Here is a 22640-nt window from a genome sequence, read left to right on the forward strand (position 1 = left end):
GGGTATTGTCACTGATGGCAGGACATATGGTGGCATGTAGGCAAGAGGGGAAAGGGGAGCCACCCAGTGCTGGACCTGCCAGCCAGGGATGTGCTCTTTGTCAGTTGCTGGCTTCCTTGTTCTTAGCAGTTAAAAGCACAGGACATCTAGAAGATTTGTGTGTGCGTTTCAGTGCTCTCTTGAGAGGAAAAACCTGGAATACTGCCTTCTGTTCAAGGCCAGCATCGAAAATCATCCTGGTCAGAAATACTGAGCAGTTGTGGGATGCCAATGTGTCTTTTATTACATGAAGTTATAGTTCACAGCGAGAAAAGGCTTTTAGAAGAGTGACTACAGAGTCCTTCTGATTGACCATATCCTGTGGCTTATATTTTCAGTCCTCAGAATCTTTTCCTTATTATATATATCATGGATTTTTTTTTTTTTTACTAGAAAAGGAACTTGGATATCCTTTGATGCTGCTAACTGCCCCTCTATTGTTCTTTCTCCTTCATCTTAGGGTATCTTGCATTTGATCTTTGTTCTGGCGCTCACTTTGTTTCTCTTTTCTTCCAGCTTGTGGTGGAACCTTCCACATGGCTGAAGGCATCTTCAACAGCCCTGGCTACCCGGAAGTTTATCCCTCTAATGTGGAATGTGTCTGGAACATTGTCAGTTCCCCTGGCAACCAGCTCCAGCTGTCTTTTATGTAAATCTTTTTTTTTTTTTTTTATGGTGTATTGTTTCAATGTGAATGAATCCGCAGGAAGGAAGCATGGTTACTAACAGCATGTGTGTCCAAGCAACTGTTAGAGAACATGGTGGGAACTTTAGGAAGTCTGTTTCCAAATTTCCTCTGTTTGGTCATAGTTTGGGTTATAAATGGCATTAAAATTCTCTTGAGAATGGTTCTAGAGCCCTGCCTAACATTATGGGAAAGATACGCATTAATTTGTGGAATGTTTATTTGCAGAGAACAGTAATTTTATCTTTTAATGAATTAGACACATTTAGAGTCTTCCAGAGAAATATTAACATTCTTTCTTCCAGCAGAAATCCGCATCACATGAAGCCTTCCTTTCCCTATATACCATATTGCTACCCCAATTCACCATGCCATCTATTCTACTTCCAGAAGAATGATTTTGGAAGTTTTTAGGAACTTAATGGTTGATTTGTAAAATCACTCGTATGTTCCCTATTGAACTATAAGACTTTTTGAATATGGACTATGGATATGGAATTAGTAGCAGAATGCTGCCACATTTAGAGTGGTCTTAGATTAAATTAAGTGACAATAATATGTTTTTTGAGAAGTAGATAGTGAAAGGACATGGTAAGTGACATGAAACTTTTTAATCATTCAGTAGAGAGGTTACCTGTGACATGCCGTACTGGTAGTAGACACAACAAATATGGGGTGAAATGATTTGGGTATTTAAATTGCCATCTTAAATTAAAAGTTACTTATTATATCATCACATATTATTGTGCATTGTTTGGTATTCTAATTCTTTTTTTGAAGGAATAGAATAAATAACCTACCATTGTGAGAAGAGGATTGTTTTGAGGATACTGACATTTATTCAAAAAAAGTAAAAAAAAAAAAAGTCTTGTTCCTTCTCCTAGACATGCCATTCTGTGCATCAAGAAGGGATTTCATTTTTATTTATTTATTTTAAGAAAGGATTTTAAAAATGAAAGAACAGTCCCACTTGTGGACCACATTCAAACATCTGAATTTGCTTTCATTCAGTCCATCAATCAGACAGTGCATCTTAGGGAGTACGAGTGGCATTGTGTTAAAACAAAGACACCCCCTGTGTCTGAAAGGCAATGTGAGGTTAAGCCACCACATGGGAAAGAAGTTTCTGTTCTCTTTTGTTTTTACTAAAAGCTCAAAGTTCTATATGGGAAGATATCCATATGTATATATAAGTTTTACTTGATATATATGTCTTCATGTATTCAACAAATATTTTTAAGGCCCTACTGTGTGCTCACATAGTAGTCAGCACATGTGACTCCCAGGCCGGATGTTTTATATATAATAATGAATCAAACATGATTAGTATTCTTATGATAAAGTCCAAAGTCCTTCACGTGGCTTAATAGGCCTCATAAATGGCAAATAACCAGGCTTCTTTTTTGGCCCTTTTCCTTTTAGTCTCTACCACATTCACGTTGTTGACTAATCTGAAGTCCAGTGGTTGACAGAAAGTGGGCCAGGTACAGACATCCCTTTCTTGATGAGTTACTAGTAAATTAATGCCAAGAAGCTATTTATTTAAAACCTACAGAGATTCATTCCATCTATAGGGCATAACCATCTACATATAAGGGCCACCATCAGAGTTAAAGATATCAAATGTGAAATGTAATAGCACAAGGTTGATGCATACCAGATGGTCAGTGAATGTTAAATGATCTTACTCCGCCATTTCTAAAATACATTGTGTGGCAGGTCATAGTTAAATCCAAATGGATGATGCCGAGCTCTTTTTAGAAGACAGGAGATAACACAAAAAGCTGGTTTTATTCATATTACTATTTAATGGACACTAAATCCGAATTATCATATAGACAAATCTTAACGACTCAGCTTTTTTCCTTTCTTGTCCATAAGAAGTTAATTTTGATTACTTTGTGTTACTTGCTTGAGTTTTATTTTTAAAATAAATTTCGTAGAATGCAAGATGTTCCTCTTTATGTAGAGGATAATGAGAAGGGCTTTATGGCAAGGCCTGTGAGTTATTTTCTGCCCTGTTCTAAACTATATCCAGATGGATGCTTGGAAACATTCCCCTGGGTTGTGTGAGGAGCATATGGAATACGTCAAGTTCAAAACCACAGGGTTTGGATTGTGGACACTGTGGTGAAATTGAATAGGGAGAAAAACTGGAGAAATTATGGTTGAATCTGTAGCAAAAAGAAGGGGGAAGAAAAAGAATCTAAAAAAGGAGGGTTTTTTTTATATAAAATAGATATTTAAAAGGATTAACAGAAAATATATTTTATGCTTGCAGAGTGCTTTTAGAAAGTGATTGATCTTGGTTCAAGAATCAAAATGAGATAATGAGAAACAGTGATTGTACTATTTTTGTTCCAATCATATTTTTTACTAACAGATCTTAGCTAAAGTATTTGGAAAGAGGGTAGATTTGCTTATAAAATGTACTGGCCTGAAACAAAGACTTCCAAGAAAACAATAAGCTTTTTGAAAAGTTTAATTTGATTCTTATAAGTATCATCCCACCATCATTTCCAATAAAATGTCTTTTTTGTGATTTGGCACTGGATTATACCAGTGCGGTACTCAAACAGAAAAGACCTTCACTTAGTAATCTTCTGGACCATTGGACCAAACTCAAAAGTACATACTGATCACCTGGGATCTTGCTAAAATCTACATTCTGATTTATTTGGTTGGTGGGTCCTGATTCTTCATTTAAACAAGCTCTCAGGCAGCATTGATGCTGCCGGACCACATATTGCACTTTAATAGAAAGGTTTAATTTGATTTCATGTAAATCACCTGAAGAGGTAAATGATCTCTCTTTCTTCCCTTCCTACTTTCTGAGAAGCAAAACCAAGCAATTTTAGTATGTTTCACTTTATTGATAGATAATGTTATGAGTAATAAAACTGAGCCTGAATTTAAATGCTAAACAGTCATCCTAAAGATGGATTCAGAACAGTTTCTTGCCAGAAGTGATCATAGCTATAAACTTTGTATTATAAAGAGTAAATTGTCAAGGACAATGGGGGATAAGGATAAACGTGTTGTTGGCTTAGCTTGATGTGGATTTTTCCTGATTTCTTCTGCTACTCACTAATCATAACTTGCTGCTAAAGCTGTGTCTAGAATTATAGATACAGATGTTCTATATAGTAGTAACTCACCTTGATGGGATCATGAAAGCCAGAGACTCACTGTCTGGCCAGAGACCTGCCAATGCTAGAGCAAATCTGACTTGTTTGTTCCAACACTCTGGCACTGAATACTTGAAAGTGTGCCTGATACACGTGAATGTATCAAATACATAGAGGGGCCTGTGGTGCCTAGAACCTCCAGGGGGTTGTCTGTCATCCTAACCCATTAGCTTCAAGATAGAGCCCCAGGAGGACACTCTACCTACTGTCATGTAAAATCTTGCAATGCACAATGTTGGGCATTGACTGAAAGATTCGAGCAATAGAGAAATAAGTTTTCTGTTCTTGAGACATTTTTTCCTTCTTTCTGACAGCTTCTTCTCTACAGTCTTTCTTCTTTTTATCTTGTATTTCTCTTCTCAACAAAAACTCGCTCCAATTACTCCTGAAAAGAAATATAGTTTGCATGCACTTTCTCTACATTTTTAAAACATTACATTACTTTTTTCTTTAAAAATTAATTTTAACTTAATGAAATGTTACAGGGCAGCAAAAGTCCCCCTTACTTACTCACCACAGAGTTAATCTATATCTTGAATTGCAAATGTATCACTTCTGTGAATGTTTTTATAATTTTACTATATATGCTATATTATATATGTATAATATGTATTGTGTGTGCATATATGTATATATCCATACACACTACATAGTATTGCTTTCTCTTTTATATTTTACATAAATGGAATCATCCTTACTGATTGGACAGGAATTACACTGAATTTATACATTAATTTTTAGAATGATCTTTAGTGACTCTTCATATTCTTGAATTTGGAGTATGGTCTTCTTTTATGTCCTTTATTAAACTTCCACATTTTTTTCAATATAGAGGCCTTCTAGCTAGACACCTTTTTTGGTTATTGTTGTTGAAAATGTCATCCATTTAAAACTTACAGTTGTGACCTGGCCCCTTTCCAAAAATAACACCTTCTTAAATTATTTTTTCCTCCTAGAATTGATCACTATCTCATTATATGTCTACTTATTATTGTCTATCTTTTCTTCTTGAATAGAAGGTCCCAAAAGGGAGAAACACTTTCTATGTTCTTTATTGCCCTACCTCGACCTCCCATAACAGTGTCAGGCAATACAGAAGGAAGTAAAAATTGTTTGTTGAGTAAATGTTGACTAAGTTGCAGTTTCTGGATTTTTGTTTACTGGTATAAGGAAACTGTATTGATTTTTGTACATTTTATCCAGCAACCATTGTATTCTCTAGAATGACAGATTTTTCTCTCTCTTTTCTATTGCTATTTCTTTAGTGCCTAGAAGAGGACACACATTAAACTGCACAATAAATATTTGTCAATAAACGAACCCTCCCAAATAATAATTTACAACTCTTCTTTTCAAATCTTTATAAATTTTCTCCCTTTTTCTTGTTTCCCTGGAAAATGCTTCAATAGTCTCTTATTTTGCAGCTATCTTTGTTAGTCATTGGGGAAGGGTGTTGGGGGTGGTAGTGATTTTTCTTATAGATCTTCTAATCTTAAAGCATTGTTAGCTCAACTTGATTAGATGTATATATTTTATAAATTAATGGATCCGTTTTGCTTATATTTTATTTAGGATTTTTCATCTATATTAAGTTAGGTTAGCCTACAGTTTTCTTTCTTTGACTTCCCTTGACTGGCTTTGCTTTCAAGATTATACTAACTTCAAAGGGCTGGAGAATCTTCCTCTTTTCTATTCTTTGTTACAGTTTGTGTAAGATTGAAGTTGGGCTATAGATTCATTGAATCTTTGGTATCCCCTATGAAATTGTTTGGGCTCAGATTTTTGTTTATGTTGTCTGTGGGCAACTTTAAATACTGATTTTTGTTTGATTTAATGGTGGTTTTTTTTTTTTAGGTTCTTCATTTTTTTTCTTCAACTTATATTACTATATTTTTTATAGAAAACTAAAAGTTCAAGTTTATTAGCATAAGGTTTTTAATGGATATTAAAATTTAAAACTTATTCCAGTCTTCACATTCAAGGAGAATCCTACATGCCTTTTTTTTTTTTTTTTTTTTTTTTACTGAGCATAATGTTTTTAGGGCTCATCTATGTTGCAGCATGTGTCAAAATTTCATTCTGTTTTACGACTGAATAATATTCTAGTGTATTTGTATGAAATGTGACTTTACATATAGATAGATAAATATATAGTTATCTATTTTGTTTATTGAAGTTATATATATATCAACTTTTATATGTATATAGCTATATAATTTATATTATATATTATAATTACATAACTATATATAGCTTTGTTCATTCATCAGTTTAACCATTTTGTGTAGCCATTCATCTACTGATGGACATTTGAGTTGTTTCCAGCTTTTGGCTATTGTGAATGCTTTTATAAATATTGATATACAAATATCTTTTTAAGTCCCTGCTTTTAATTATTTGGGTATATACCTAAGAGTAGAATTATTGGATTGTATAGTAATCCTATGTTTAACTTTTTGAGGAACAAATTGTTTTGTACAATAGCTGCACTATTTTACATTTCCACTAGCAAGGTGCGAGAGTTCCAATTTCTCCACATTTTCAATGACACTTGTTATTTTTATTTTTTAAATACTAGTCATCCTGGTGGGTGTGGCATGGTTTTGATTTGCATTTCCCTAATAACTAATGATATTGAGCATTTTTTCACATTCTTACTGACCATTCATGATACATCTTTGGAGAACTGCATGTTCAGTTCCATTTTTTGAAAAGTCTTTTTGTTTTTGAGTTGTAAGAGTTCTTTTATATCCAGGACAATGGCATTATCCTGGATTCTTTCTTTCTCTTGGGTAAATATCTTGGAGAGGAACTTCTGAGCCACTAATGGGATGTGTATTTAACTTCATAAGAAACTGACAAATAATTGTTCACAGTGATCCAATTAGTATGTGTTCCCCCCAGAAATACATGAGACCTAGAGCTGCTGTGCACACTTGCCAACATTTGATCTTATCAGTCTTTTTTATTTTAGTCATTCTGATGGGTATGAAATGATAACCTACTGTGATATTTAATTTATATTATTCTGATGACTAATGACATAGTACTTTAGACATTCTCATTGACTATTCACTCAACTTCTTTTAAGTGTCTCTTCAAACCTTTTGTCATTTTTATTTTTTATTTTTTAAGATTTTATTTATTTATTTATTCATGAGAAACACAGAATGAGAGAGGCAGAGAAACAGGCAGAGGGAGAAGCAGGCTCCATGCAGGGAGCCCAGTGTGGGACTAGATCCCAGAACTCCAGGATCATGCCCTGAGCTAAAGGCAGACGTTCAACCACTGAGCCACCCAGGTGTCTCACCTTTGGTCATTTTTATCTCGGTTATTTGTTTTTGCATAGTTTATTGTAGGAATTCCTTTTATATTCCAGATATGAGTCCCTTGCTTTATAATTATCTCTTCTTCCCTCTACACAGTCTGTAACTTGCCTATTCATTTTCTCATTTGTCTCTTTAATGAGGAGAATTTTTAATTTTTGATGAAGTTGAATTAATTTTTTAAATCTTATAGTTAATGCCTTTTCATTCAGTCTAAGAAATATTTGCCTGCCTCAAGGTTATAAAGATATTCTCTGCTTTCTTCTGAGAATTTTATGGTTCTAGCTCTTATGTTTATAGCTATGAGAAATAATTTAATATTTCTGTATATGGAGAGAGGCAGAGGTTGAGGGTCTTTTTTTCCCGTCCATAAGGCTATTCAGTTACTGAAGAACCACATGTTAAAATGACTTTCTTTCCCCAATTGAATTGCCTTGGCATTGTGGATTGGTTGTATTGACTAGATGTCTATATCTATATATCTATATCTATCCAAGTTTATAAAGCATAAAGCATTAAGGCCAAGTTCTGAAAGCATTCAATTAGCATCTATATGTTCTAGACTCTATATGTTACAGTTGACAGTCATGAAAACAATATAATTTCCCGTCTTTCATTTCCCCGTGTCATCATAACTGCAGAATATAATACAAGTTGAATAGGCCACATTTCCAACAATAGCTTGTATTTTAACAAATCCCATATTTATTCTACCTTTTCAGAAATTAGGTACAGATGTCTTTGACTGGCACTTAAGATCTGGCAAAATTAGCCCATCATTCTGCGTCAGTTAGGCCTTCTAATGTTTTCCCAAAAGTACTCAAAGTTTTAACCAAACTAGACATCTCACAGATTTCTAAATATGCCCCACCTTTTTCTGTGTATGTGCTTTATTGACACACATTTTCTGCTATTTCTGTACCTTAAATCCAGCTGATGTTTACATTTCCATCTCAAAAAAAAAAAAAAAAAAACTCTGTCAAGCTATTACTGAGCCTCACAAGCAGATATACCTCTGCCTCAAAATCTTATAATACTTTTAGATCTGAGGGCAATGTAAAATATTCTGCCTTATATAGTGTATTTTTTCCTGTGTTTTTGCCCAATCTTTCCCCCCAGAAAGAAAATTCCTCAAAGGCAGTGTATCACTGGTCTTCATGTCTTTTGATTAAGCATTTCAACAAATTTGAGTGAAAGAATTTTTGAGTTGGCTCAAAGAAATTGTGGTTAAAGTTAAATAAAGTTTTATAAAGAACAGTTTAACCCAGCAGGTGTTTCAGGATAATCCCAAAGTTTTTTCTATCAATTTAATCCTCATAAACTCTCTCTCCTTTTTTTTTTTTTTTTTTCAAATTAGAACTTTCCAGTTGGAGGATTCTCAGGACTGTAGCAGAGATTTTGTGGAGGTCCGCGAAGGAAACGCCACTGGTCACTTGGTGGGGCGATACTGTGGAAACGTTCTCCCTCTCAATTATTCATCCATTGTTGGGCATATCCTGTGGATCAGATTTGTCTCAGATGGCTCAGGCAGTGGCACAGGCTTCCAAGCCACATTTACTAAAAGTAAGTTGCTTCTTTTTGTTGATGCCTTCCAGAAAACATCCTATGAACTAGAAAGGATGACATATTTCTTAGGAATGCACTAAGTTAAGGATAATCCTGAATTCTATTCTTCTAGATTTATTGTGTTTGTGGAATTGATTCTTAAAATATATTACAAAAACTAAATTATATGTGAATGGCTCACTAAGAGCAAGGGAGAGCATTCTCAATGGCTCTAGTATGCTCTTTAAGCTCTAGTTTCTACCTAATGTTATATTAAATGTTTTGCATAATATTTTTTAGATCCTACTAATGTATTATAGCTCAGGTTTAGTATATTGATACAGTATTTCATTTGTTCTCATCAACTTTATATTCTTCAAATTCAAAACATTTAGTATTATTTTAAGATTGAATTAAGTGCTCAGATAACATAACAACAGGGTTTTCTTCTAATAGAATAAAACATTAAATATTTTTATTTTCTAATTTGACTTTTCCATAATTAGCTATTCTTCATGTTGTCCCAATATGTAATTACTCTTATCAAATTTTAAAAAAAGCATTCTTTTGTAAAATCAAGTAAAATAGAGAAGGAGTCAAAATTTAGAGAAGGAGTCTGGTAATACCCCTTCATATGTCCTCAAGTCCCCTGGGGGCTGGGAACCCCTTTTCACATGGGAAGTTATCTCCTCTTTTCACACCATGCAACCTTCTTAGGAGATGGAATTCCATTCACAAAATCACTGTTCTCCAAGGAATTAATAGATAGTACAGAAACTGAAAGGGAAGCAATATTTCTTTCAGTGTTCAGAATAGAAATCACAGTCAATTAAAAGTCCATCCTTTTCAACACCCCTTGCCTTTTTGTTTCTTTAATTTGACTAAAGAGCTAAGTACATCTGATTTACTACTCTGTTTTTCCTCCTAGTATTTGGCAATGATAATATTGTGGGAACTCATGGGAAAATTGCCTCTCCCTTATGGCCTGGGCTTTACCCCCACAACTCCAATTACCAATGGATAGTAAATGTGAATGCAACTCAAGTTATCCATGGTAGAATCTTGGAGATAGACATTGAAGGAGCACAGAGCTGCTATTATGACAAATTAAGGGTGAGTTTTCCAGTACAATCAATGTTCATAAGTTTTGGTGAATTTCTATTTGCAAAGGTATATCCAAGTTATTGTCTATTCAAGCATTTATTTGTAAATCACATGAGATGGTCTTCTCTAAGTCATGTTTACCCCTTCTAAGTTGTTGATGAAAAGGTAATTCTGGTATTATATTTATTATCTTTGGATTCTGTATCTATGTTTATTTTAGCATCATTGTAATTTACCTTTTGGGCTATGTCTATGTATGTGTGTATCTTACTTAAACATTTATTCTCCCTTATATCTTATTTTCTTGTGTATTCTTACATTAGACTATTAAAAGTTTGAAGGATCATTTAAAATAAATAATTGTGGTTGTTATCGCCATCCAGATATTGGTTGTTGTATCAATTTCAGAAATACTATAATATTTTTTGCTTTATTTAGGTATATTTGACAAATAAATATTGTGTATAAGATATACAACTTGATGTTTCAGTGTATGTATACATTGTAAAATAATCACCATAATCATCAAGCTAATTAATATATCTACCACCTTAGATAGTTTTCATTTGGAGTTTATGTGTGTGATGAGAATATTTAAGATTTACCCTCTTAGCAAATTCCAAGTATATAATACAAAGAATTACATATTACTGTATTTTTTTACATATTACAGTATTAACTATAGTCACATTGCTGCACACTAGATCTCCAGAATTACTCATCTTGTATAACTGAAACTTTGTAACCTTTGACCAACACCTCCCTCTTTTCCTCTCTCTTCATCCCTTGCAACCATCATTCTACTTTCTCCCTCTATGAGTTTAACTATTTTATAAGATTCTCAAAGGCCAGGATTCTATCCTATTCTTCTTGGGCCTATAGTGTCTCACACAGCATTCAATACCTAAGAGGTGCTCAGTATGTGTGGAAATCATTATTACGTGGTCTGAAAAACTTAGCTTACAAGGTAGCTTCAGTAGATAAATCTATAACAATTACAATGAACATGTTCCAAATTATTTAGAAGATGACGGAAAGGATAGGAAATGTGGTTGAATAACATTCACCCACATGTGCTGAAAAAAAATGTGCTCCATGCTATGTGTCTGTAATGATCAAAATATGTCTCTAAATAGGCAATTTAATATTTTAAACCAAAAGAAAAAATGTTTTGAGGGCTCTGAATGTGTGCTGAGCCCTTGCAAGCTGTGATTCTTTTGTTGTCATTAATTCTGCTTTTGGTTACCTGCCCACTTTCATTGAACCTTTCCTCTTTCTTCTTATTTTTTTCCTTTCTTTTGAATCCCTTCTTTTGAGGCCCCAAAGCATTCAATAAATACTATTGTTGTGCAACCATCTTGTTTCATACTATTCTATTCCCTAAATTTTACTATATATCAAATAATGAACTATATCACAGAGGGCTTGTGTGCAGCAAAGATAAAATTATTTTAAAACACCTTAAAATGTTTGCAATCATATTTTACATTTAATTTGCTGTTTAGACTAATATAAAATGTTCATTTATTTTTTCCGATGATGATGAAATATAATAACATAAGGCAACTTTTTCAGTTTTATGAAAAAAAATAAGAGGTCATTGCCTAAATTCAGTGCTCTATTATCAGTTTTTCTTTTCTTTTCTTTTAACATGCAGGTTTATGATGGCCTTGGTATTCATTCCCGCCTAATTGGAACTTATTGTGGTACCCAGACCACATCCTTTAGCTCCTCTAGAAATTCTTTGACATTTCAGTTTTCCTCTGACTCTTCAATCACAGGGAAAGGATTCCTTCTGGAGTGGTTTGCAGTGAATGCCTCTGGTGGACCTTTACCTACTATTGCTACAGGTGTGTTTGGTAATAAATGAAATTCTGTTTAGGGACTGATATGTGTGGACTAGTCTTTCAAAGTATCTTACCATAACAGAAGCCAAGTACATAAATGACTAAGAAGAATAAGTATAGCCCTTAAACCCTTCCTCCATATGTTCAGGTGTTCTTTTAATTTCATAAATATTGCATTTTGTGAAAAGTGTACATTTGCTTTTTAAAAATGCTGGTTTCGCATTATATTATTTTAAAATAGGGGTTTGATACCCATGAGGCTTTCTTTCTTTCTTTCTTTCTTTCTTTCTTTCTTTCTTTCTTTCTTTCCTTCTTTCTTTCTTTCAAAGTGTGCACAAGGGGTGGGGGCGGTGAGGGAGAGAGAGAGAGAGAATCTTAAGCAGGTTTTCCATCCTCAGCACAGAGCCCAATGCCAGGCTTGATCTCAAGGCCCTGAGATCATGACCTGAGCCAAAATCAAGAGTCAGATGCTTAACCAACAGAACCACCCAGCTACCCCTACTTATAATTTCTAGAGACCCTTTTAGAGATCTCTGAAAATTTGATTTGTAAATACTATGCATGTTCACATCCATCCATACATACAACATTAAGGATCAACTTGTAAAAAGAAATAACTACGTTTCCTCTATATTTCATTTTAAACGTACTTTCAGAAATACTTTACTTTCTCCTTAGTTGGCTTTAAACTTTCATGTTTCATGGTAAAATTAGCCTAATTGTTAAACTTTTATTTTACTATATTTAAGACTTCCATAATTCCTTCTTCAGTAAGCAGTATTTGGGAAGACCATTTTTTTCCTAATAATTTGTTTAAACAATTTTGAATGCTTTTATGGGTTGACATAGAAGTTTGACAGACATTTCTTGGAGGATATTGTCAGTCATTGGTATACAGTTGACTCTTGAACAACACAAGTTTAAACTGCATGAGATTTAAAAATCCACTTATATGAGAATTTTTTTTCAATGAACACAGTATAGTGCTGTAAATTTATTCTCTCTTCCTTATGATTTTCTTAGTATTTTCTTTTCTTTAGCTTACTTCATTGTAAGAATACAGCATATAATACACATAACACACAAAATATGTTTTAATTGACTATGTTATCTTTAAGACTTCTGGTCAACTGTAGGTCATTAGTAATTAACCTCTTGGGGAGTCAAAAGTTACATGGGTTTTTGGGAGTACCTGGCTGGCTCAGTTGATAGAACATGTCACTCTTTATCTCAGGGATAACCTTGGGCCCATGTTGGGCATGTAGCCTACTTTAAAAAAAGTTACATGGAATTTTGACTGTGCTCGGGGTTGGCACTCCTAAGCCCTGCATTATTCAAGGGTCAGCTCTACCTGATTGAGGCAGGTTATCCCAAGAATATTCTTGTTACAAGACTAAACAGATCCTAAAAGATTAGAGTCTATGTGCTTCTAATTTCTTGGGAATTTATATTGGCAGAGAAAACTGATAAAGGTATAATTCATACTGTTTTCATTTAATGTCCCTAGAGTATTCTGTTCTGAGATGTTATTTTCACCTCCCTTACAAGATGTTTCCATAACATTGAATATGAATTTCTTTCCTAAAATATTAATCTATTTATCTAAGAGCAAAGAACCATCAACAAGATTGCCAAATGTAATTTAGAGCTATCCATTTAATTCTGGATAGCTCTCATAAGTAAACTTGAGTTAAGCTTTTTTATATCCACAAATTTCAAGTTAGAAAAGGAATTACTTACTCATGCAAAATATTATATCAACAAATATAATTTAGTACTCAAAAATGGCAAATTTCCTTCTCATACTCATACTCTGTAATTATATGATTTAAGTGTATGAGCAAATATAATATAAATCTCATTTTCCTTAATCAAGAACAAGGGAAGGGGAAAATATGAAGGTATGAGAATTTTATAATTTACTGTTATCTAGATCATATCCTGAAAGATTCATTAAAACTAAAAGAAAAAACTTAACATTTTAAAATATATTAACATATTGAACATTGTACCATTAGCATTTCTTACGCATACATACACTTAGTTTAATTCAATAAATTTTTATTGGGGATTTGTTATAGATATACCAAGATGACTAAGTAAAGAAACAAAGATATGATCTCAACTCTCCAGGAGCTTAAAAATAATTGGGGAAAATAACCATTCATATATCAGTTAAATAATAATATAGTAATTAAATTATTTAATGACAAAGCAGGAGGTAGAGGCAGAAGAAAATAAAGGAAACTGAGCTTAATGTGGATTAGGATCATCTGAAGGAAGTTAAACATGCCAAATAGGAAAACATTAGTCAGTGTCTATCACTCAGGAGATGTTCAGTTATGCTGTAGTAATAAACAATCCCAAATTCTGAGTTGCTGAAAAATAATAAAGTTTCCTTCTGGTTTGTGCTATGCCTTCCTTTTGGATTAACTAGGTGCCTTGTCATCAGTATCATCCCATAACCCAGGCTGCCGAACCTGATGTTGTCTGGGACATTGACTATGATCATGGCAGGAGGCAAGAGAACTCTGGGACATCTTAGTGTAAAAGTGTTCATCCTAAAAGTGACACAGTCGTTTTGTTCATAAGCCATTAACTCAAACTAGTCAAAAGGCTTCATTTGACCACAAAAGTATAAGGCAAAGTAGTTTCACCATGTGTTTGGAAATGAGGAAAAATGAATATTTGACCAAAAAGATTAATGACTCAAAGTCAGTTAGTGTGACAACTGCCTTTTATAAATTTAGGGTAAGAAGTATTTCTCATAAGGAAAATCTTAACATTTGAAGATACTGAATAATAGATCTTTCATTTGAAAATTGCTTTCATTTGTCTCTTTGTTTTTTTCTTAGTTCTATAGCCTATGTAGTAATAGGATTCAGGAATTAGGACCTCGTCTTGTAAAATTTTACACTTACTTCCTGGTGGTCTTAGTAAAATTCAAACATGTACTGATATAAAAGTCATAAACCCCTGGAATGATGGAGTAAGGGTCACTGGAAATCCATTCCTGTGTAAAAACAATGAGAACATTGTCAAAATTGCCAAAATCAACTTTTGAGAACTCTGAAAATTAATCAAAGCTTGCTACAATCTAAAGCCTATTTATTTATTCAAGGATGATGCTGAATCTCAGTTGAAACAGTCAGCTTTCTGGCATCTTGATTCTCCCTCTCTCCTCTTGCCTCAGCTTTGCAGTTGCCTTTTGGTATCCTCACAACTATGGTAGCTATGAAGACCAGCCGTCTAGCAACTATTGGAAGGGGTAGGACAGGTTTGGAGCTATAAAAAAAAAAAAAAAAAAATCCTATTCCTAAGGAATCACTATTATCTGACTATCTGGCAACTTCCTAGAAGAGGTCCATTCTCAGGACTTGTCTCCATTTGACCTGCTACAGAGGTTGCTCTGTGCCAGTAGCTCTATCCCCAGTGTGTTTGTGGAAAACAAGCAATGGCAGTTGTTTAACATCACAATTGCATGTCTCAGTGATACCAGTTGCAGCTAACAAGAGACTGAAGAAAACTGTAAAAGGAAAAATCTGGGGAATGAGATATCCTATGGAGCTTTGGAAAACTCTTACATATCCCCAGGAATCTAGAAAGCCACACACGTGTGCAGGGTTGTGCACATGTCCAGGAAAAGATGCGAGAGGGCCCTAATCTCTCACCTCCATTTGATCTTAAGGATCTGTGTAAGCAGGACGTGCAGTCTAAGGTAGAGTTGTAAACTGCCTGCTACAGCCTTATAGGCATATCCCAACACACAAAGACTTTAAACTAGGTGTCACAAATATGTTAAAAAGTTATAAGGAACCATGTCTAAACAATTAAAGGGAAATATGGGAATAATGTATAACTAAGGAAAAAATATCAGTAAAGTAATAGAAATTAATTAAAAAAAAACCCAACTAGCAAAGAATTCTGGAGTTGAAATGTATAATTGAAATGAAAAAAAAAAAAATCCTTGGAGGAGTTCAAGGACAGATTTCAACAGGAAGAAGAAAGAATCAGTGAACTTGAATATAGGTCAATTGAGATTAGCCTGTCTGTGAGAAAGATTAAAAAAATTGTACAGAGCTCAGAAACTATCAATGACACTAACATATGTAAAATGAGAATCCCAGAAGAGGAGGGAGAGAGAGAGAGGGACAAAGAATATTTGAAAAAATAGTGTCTGAATACTTCTCAAATTTGATAAGAAAATATTAGTCTACACATCCAAGAATCCCATTAAATTTGAAATAGGAGGGATCCCTGGGTGGCACAGCGGTTTAGCGCCTGCCTTTGGCCCAGGGCGCGATCCTGGAGACCCGGGATCGAATCCCACGTCGGGTTCCCGGTGCATGGAGCCTGCTTCTCCCTCTGCCTGTGTCTCTGCCTCTCTCTCTCTCTCTCTCTCTCTCTCTCTCTCTGTGACTATCATAAAAAAAAAAAAAAAATTTGAAATAGGATAAACCCACTAAAGTCCACACCCATATACATCACAAAATATCAAAGCTGGAGAAAAAGTGATCATCTTCAAAGGACCAAGAGAAACCAACCTATCAAATACAAAGAGTCTTCAATGAGTTTAATACCTCCTTCTTATCAGAGTCCATGAAGGCCAGAAGGCAATGGAGTGACATTTTAAAGTGTTGAAATGAAAAGACTTGATTAAAAATGTATATCTAGCAAATGTATCCTCCAAACTAAGTAGAAATTAAAGTACTCCAGAAAAATGAAAATTGAGAGAATTTGTTAGCAGATTTACTGTACAAGAAATTCTAGTGGAAGGCTTTCAGGTTGAAATGAAAGTACCATAGCATGTCTTCACTACTGCTAAACAGTAAGATAACTACATAAACAAATATAAAGATTTTATAAATGTATTTTTGTTTGTAGATCTTTTCTTCTGCTGATTTATTTTATTTTATTTATTTTTTTAAAGATTTATTTATTTGTGAGAGACCCACATAGAGAGAGGGAGGCAGAGACACAGGCAGAGGGAGAAGCAGGCTCCATGCAGGGAGCCTGATGCAGGACTCAATCCTGGGTCTCCAGGATCATACCCTGGGCTGAAGGCAGCACTAAACCACTGAGCCACCCGGGCTGCCCTCTTCTGCTGATTTAAAGACTACTACATAAAGCAATGACTATAAAACTATATTGATGGGTTTGTAAAGTTTAAATATATATTTTTTAAAGAGATTTTATTTATTTGAGAGAGAGAGAGAGACCATAAAGGGAGAGGGAGAAGAAGAAGGAGAAGCAGACTCACTGCTGAGCAGACAGCCTGATGTGGGCCTTGATTCCAGGACCCTGAAACCATACCTGAGCTGAAGGCAGATACTTAACCAACTCAGCTACCCAGGCAATCCTAAATATATAATTTTTATGGCAATAATAGCATCTAAGGATGAGAGAGTTGGAATGGAATTCTTTTAGAGCAAAGTTTTATTTACTATTCAAACTAAATTAGTATTAGTCCAAACTACATTGTTTCATATTGGATGCTAATTATAATCCCAGGAAAACCACTGAGAAAATAACTTAAAAATATATAGTAAAAGAAGAACAAGTAAATTAAAGTGGTATACTAGAAAATATATACTTAATACTAGGTTCTAATCAATGAGATAAACAATAATGAGTGTTGGCAAGGATGTGGAGAAATTGTAATCTTGTGATTGCTGGTAAGAATATAAAAAGATATAACCATTTTGGAAAACAGTTTAGCAATTCCTCAAAAATTGAAACACAGGCTTACCATATGATCCAGCAATTAAATTCCTAGTCATATACCTATTGGCATTGCAAACATTATGTCCACACGAAAATGTACACATTGAATATCCATAGAAGCATTATTCATGATAGTGAAAAAGCAGAAACACTCCAAATATCAAACAACTGATAGAACTTAATGCAGTATATTTATACAGTGGAATACTAGTCAGCCTTAAAAGAAGGAAAGGAACAAATGAAGGAAAATGAAAGAAGTAGTGATGTAATGCTTGCTGGAATACATCATGTTTTAAAACATGATGCTAAGTAAATGAAACTAGGCACAAAAGCTGATCACATTTTGTATAATTATATTTACAAGAAGGGTCAAGAACAGGTAAATCCATAGGCAAAGACAGAAAGTTGACCATTGGTTCCCATAGACCATGGTAGAGTGAAAACAGGCTATCAGTGGTAATGGGTATAAAATATATTTTGGAATGATGAAAATGTTCTTAAAAACCATCTAAAATGATGGTTACAGAACTTTGTGAATATACTAAAATCCACTGAATTATATATTTTAAAAGGATGAGTTTATGAGATATACATACCAGTTCATTAAAGCTAATTTTAAACAAATTGAGTAAGAAATTAAGGCTCTTGTACATTTTAACAAATTGAAAATTATTTTAAAGTTGTCCAGATATAACTTACATGCTGAATAGCTATGCTGAAAAAGTAAAGATTAAATTCTAGAGGAAACATAAATAATGATAATAATATAATCATAATAGAGTCTTTTACATGAACTAACTTATGCTTAACAAATAACAGACCCTAATCAATAAATGGACCATGTGGCAAAACTATGATGAAAAAAGCAGAATACAGTGTGTTTTTCTTACACAAAAAATAAATTAACAGAAATTGCAGCTGTGTGAGTCAGCAAGTTTAATAAAATATTTCTAGATTTCTTTGAGAACTGTTTTAATTGGTTGTTTAGGTTCAGGATGGCCTAGAACATGCTAGATTCATTTCCATTGGACGTATTTCATAACTGTTGGTGTTTCCTCTGGCAGGTGCTTGTGGTGGCTTCCTGAGGACAGGAGATGCGCCAGTCTTTCTCTTCTCCCCAGGCTGGCCAGAAAGCTACAGTAACAGCGCTGACTGTACTTGGCTTATTCAGGCCCCAGATTCTACTGTGGAACTCAACATCCTTTCCCTGGACATTGAAGCTCAGAGAACCTGTGACTATGACAAACTTGTGATCAGAGACGGTGAGAAACTTTTAAACAAAACAAAAAAAACCTACCAAGTTTCAGCCCTAAAATATATTTAGTTACGTTGAATTATAATACTGCTTGTTTACTGCCTCCATCTGTTTTGTGTGGAAGTTCTCAGACGTTATGGTCAATGAAGGCATCCAATACCAGAACTGGTGACAATTTCTAAAGAATGTGAGGAAAGTATTAAATTTCCTGTAGCAAAGTCATGCATGTATGATGTCAGGGACAGCATTGCACCCCTAAGAAAAAGCACTAGCTTTGGCTTCAGTAGGAAGTAATGGTCTGAGTTTCCAGATGCTGCTGCTTCATGGAAAGTCTTTGGAGATAGATTTTGGCATTTTATACCTATGACTTTAAGATCTAAGTATGAAAAAGTATATATAGTTGCAATACATTCAATTCTCTGTGTCTACTGAATCTCTGGGTAGACTAGTAGAATTAAGGGCAAACATTTTTCATCTTTTCCTCTATTCCCAGGTGTGGCGTTGCTATGCAATGAGTGAGGGAGAAGCATCATGCTAATATGCAACATGTACAAAATTGTGCTTTGCAATTCATATGTCTGGAGAAGAGGGCAGTCCTATCCTCTGATCAGTTTTTCATAGTGAGGTCCCCAGATGGGCAAAATCAGTGCCTCCTGGAAACTTGTTAAAAATGCAAATCTTTCAGCCCATGCCCCAGCCCTACTAAAGTAGAAACTCTCAGGATAGGGCCTAGATCTGTGGTTTTAAAAGCCTTCCAGGCAGGGCCATGTTTAGGGTGAGGAAGGTAAGACAGGATTGTGCAAACTGCAGGGTTAGAGCCTACCTTCATTTAAACTGTTCATATTTTGACCATTTGATGTTAAATATTAATTTTTAAAACATTGCACTAAAGTATTATTTATCTTGATTTTATCTTTGCCCCCCCCCACCTTGAATGTTGCCCGTGATGTGAGTGCTTCACTAGCCTGACCCTTGTTCGCCTGCCTCTAGGTGATAATGATGGTCTCTAAAGTTTGAGAACCACTACCTGCCATGATAAAGACATTGCTACCTCTCACGCCTGCCTAGACCACAGGGAACATAACTAGAAAAGTGTTAAAAGAGAACAGTTAGAGGGGCAGCTACTAGGAAGGCAGGCTCAGTGTTCTTTAGCTTCCTATTTTCTAAAGGATGTGAAAGATAAAGAATTTTCTATGAATATCCTAATCCCTAGATTTTGGAAATTAATGAAAAATGCTTCAGAGCATTTTGTGGACCAAACATGTATTTGCTTTTGGTCCATAGGTTACTAGTATGCAAGGTCTTATCTCCCTTATCCCCTCAACCCTAGATTTTCATGGAATACAGTTAGGAAATGGGAGAAGTACTTTATTTTCCTTCTGTAGAGGCTGGAGGCTAAGACTCAAATCCATCATACGAACAAAATGAGATGATAAATCTTAACTTTCCCCCCCCTTTTCCTGTCAACCATAAGCAATTAGCACATTGCTCAGAGAATTTATCATCCTTTCACTATCAAGGTACTTCTGTAGATATTAAAATTTTAAATTTTTCATATGATAAGATGAGTGTGTTCTTGCACACATATTCTGAGTGTTCAGAATCTAGTAGAAACTTTAAAAAGTATCTTTGGTAGGTAACTCCAGTGATGAAGGAAATTCACTTTCTATCAAGCTGCTTTTCATTCCACCAATAATTTTTCTTAGAAGCCTGAAGCCAGGAAGTTACTTTCTTCTTCTTCTGTGCCACCTTGCACTAAATACTAAATGGCTCCATATCTGTTTTAATTGTCTGTGAAAAAGAGACCAATATCTACTTCTTGGAGTTGTTGTATCAGGGAACATAATAAATGCAAAATTCTCTAGCAGAAGTCCTGGCATTTTATAGATATGGAATTCAGAATTGTTTAATTTAGATTTCAGTTTACTTTGCTAGAGCTATTTCTAAAATAGTTTTCATGATGAACTCTTTATAGATTGGAGGTGTTCTTGCTGAGATGTAGAGCTTTGGGAGCTTAGCAAATTCACTTACATGCCCAAACAATAACAGTGTTTTAAATTGGAGTGTGGTGTATCCAAAGAGATTTTTATTCACAACATAAGGAGGGGCTGAATAGGCTCATTAGCTCCTCATATGTTTCTTTACTCATTCAAGAAGTAGCTATTGGGTGCCGACTGTGTGGCCGTTGGCGGGTATTTTGTTCATTTGACAGTGATTAGTCTACATTTAGAAGACATGAAATTTCAAGTCCCACTTCAATTGTTCGTTCTTCATTCAGCCAGTGTTTTTGCTTCTAAGTAGCAGGAGCATATCACATTCTGAAGCAAATATCTAAAACCAGTGACCACAAGCAATAATACTTTCAGGACACTTGTACAATTGGTCAGTCATCACAGGCCTTCAGCTCATGGCCCTTGGTTCCCGGCTAGCTGTGACATCCCTGGGCTACCCCCAGAGAGAGCCCTGTAGCCTTCGTGGGAGACTTGAGTCACTCTCCCACCTGCTTATTCATTTTACAGGATTGTGATGATTCACTACTGAATCAGTTTTTTCTAGACCATGTACCAATAAGTTTTATATACCGAAGATTCCCCCAAATTGAGGTCCTGTGAAACTGCATTGACCCTAGAAAAAGTTAAAAAAAAAAGCAGAGAAAATGGGGGGAAAGCAAAATAATAATTGTGTCCATGAATCAGTAATCCTTTTATCTATTTACAGATATAAAACATACTTTTTTTGTGATCCTAGAGAAATCACTTAATAACAAAGTTTGAACATCTGGAGCTACTTCTCAAGGGTTTTAAATCCTTGTTGACTTCTATATTCTGTGCCTTTGGGCAAGTTATATATCTTCCCTAACACTATTTCCAGTTTACAAAATTGGGGTGATAAAAATACCTGAGTCTAGTATTTTTACTAGTAGCTAGTAGCATTACTGTGAAGATACAGTCTGATGTTACATGTAAAGCACTCAAAGTGGTAATAATAATTGCTTGATAAATATTAGCTACTGGTAATCCTGGACCTCAGTTTCCACATCTCTAAAATGAGGAGTTTGGACTAGAAAGAGAATCACCAGACTACCCTATACTCCTGGTTCTTTACCTTTGATTTTCCCCCCTCCTTAAAGATTGGGTTCATCCCTGCTACAATCCATATGGTGAAGTTATAGAAGATCCTAGAAATGCCTCAGTATTTATTATAGATACTGAGGGGAGAAACAAACCATCTTGTGATTATTGGGTTATCTCCCAACTCATCAGTTAGGTAGTCAATAAGTAATTGTTTAGAGATAAGCATTGTCTAATCAGACAGTCTAACGTGGAGTTTAGAAAAGAAATAAAAATCAGTAGACCCTACCTGGTCTCACTAATAGAGAAAATATGCACCTATGATATAATAATAATATGTAATAAACTTCAAACTTTTGTGATATAGACAATTAGAAAATAAGTAAAAAAAAATTGCAGTGAAATGTGTAGCAAAATTGCATGGCAAAGATAACAAAAGGAAAAGGAGTTACAGAGAGAAACTTTTGAATTGTAAAAAAACAAAAATTTCCAGAGGTCAGAAAGAACACCTTTCTAGCATCTCCTATTTATAGCTATGCCATTGCATTTGTCATCCCAGACAATACCTTATTCTCTGGAGTAGGTAATAATGAGTGAGTTTTAGGTGGTTGGCGTCAAAGGGATTCACTTTGCTGGTTGCATTAAAGGGGCAAATTTCCTCATGTCTCATATTCTATTTTTGGTTTTTATAAGCTTGAAGTTTATTAATTATTTTCCTTAGAAGGAGGAAAAAAAACATGCATTTTCTCAGACAAGGAATCCAAATATTTTATAATGTTCTTTTGCTCCATTCTGGCTTTGATTGCGGCTTTGTTCCAAGTTGCTTATATTCAAGAGCAGTAAAAAGGAAGAAGAA

At 34.6% G+C, this 22640-nt stretch overlaps 1 protein-coding gene across 1 annotated transcript in view; it reads left to right on the forward strand.

Annotated features, from left to right (window-relative positions):
- Positions 1-22640, forward strand: part of CUBN (cubilin) — a 256413-nt gene that overhangs the window by 142551 nt on the left and 91222 nt on the right. The window contains exons 36-40 of the mRNA XM_026016002.2: positions 556-688; positions 8596-8801; positions 9712-9896; positions 11545-11737; positions 18523-18720. Coding sequence (XP_025871787.2) covers positions 556-688; positions 8596-8801; positions 9712-9896; positions 11545-11737; positions 18523-18720 — 915 coding nt within the window. The remainder of the gene's footprint in view (positions 1-555; positions 689-8595; positions 8802-9711; positions 9897-11544; positions 11738-18522; positions 18721-22640) is intronic.

Source organism: Vulpes vulpes, chromosome 2 (assembly GCF_048418805.1).
Source record: "Vulpes vulpes isolate BD-2025 chromosome 2, VulVul3, whole genome shotgun sequence".
In the NCBI taxonomy this organism is placed as follows: Eukaryota; Metazoa; Chordata; class Mammalia; order Carnivora; family Canidae; genus Vulpes; species Vulpes vulpes.